This window comes from Myotis brandtii, unplaced genomic scaffold (assembly GCF_000412655.1).
Source record: "Myotis brandtii unplaced genomic scaffold, ASM41265v1 scaffold1774, whole genome shotgun sequence".
NCBI lineage: Eukaryota > Metazoa > Chordata > Mammalia > Chiroptera > Vespertilionidae > Myotis > Myotis brandtii.
In genome coordinates this window covers 181,128-181,551 of record NW_005356575.1, presented here as the reverse complement: position 1 = coordinate 181,551, position 424 = coordinate 181,128, and the positions used below count along the sequence as shown (strand labels likewise).

Here is a 424-nt window from a genome sequence, read left to right as displayed (position 1 = left end):
CTACAGCACAGGGAGGTTGGGTGATTTACCCGAAGGCACACAGCGGTGCACGCAGGATTCCAGCTCAGGCAGCCGAGCCCAGCGTCTACCCTTCCCAACCACGGAGCAGCGCCGCCTCCGAGTGTCAGCTGCTGCTACTGTAACTAGTCCCACTTTAGGGGAGAGGCTGGGGCGCGCGGGCTGCCCATCGAGGACCTCGATCTCCGTCCAGCCCCCCCGGCCCCGCGGGCTCCACGCACCTTGGCGTCGAGCGTGCGCTTGAGCTCCAGCATGTAGGAGAACTGCTCCGGGTAGATGTAGTCATACGGGAAGTAGACCAGCAGCCCGTCCACGTTGAGCCTGGCGGCGGGGCTGTCCGGTCAGTTCCGCGGCCCCTCGGCCCCCCTTCGGCCCCTCTACTCCCCAGTCGTCGGACCGAGAGAGG

General features: G+C 66.7%; 1 protein-coding gene across 1 annotated transcript in view; it reads right to left on the bottom strand.

The window, feature by feature from the left end:
• ERCC2 (excision repair cross-complementation group 2) overlaps positions 1-424 on the bottom strand; it is a 17,425-nt gene that overhangs the window by 16,816 nt on the left and 185 nt on the right. Inside the window, 1 exon segment of the mRNA XM_005863380.2 lies at positions 240-339. Within this exon segment, the coding sequence (XP_005863442.1) occupies positions 240-339 (100 nt within the window).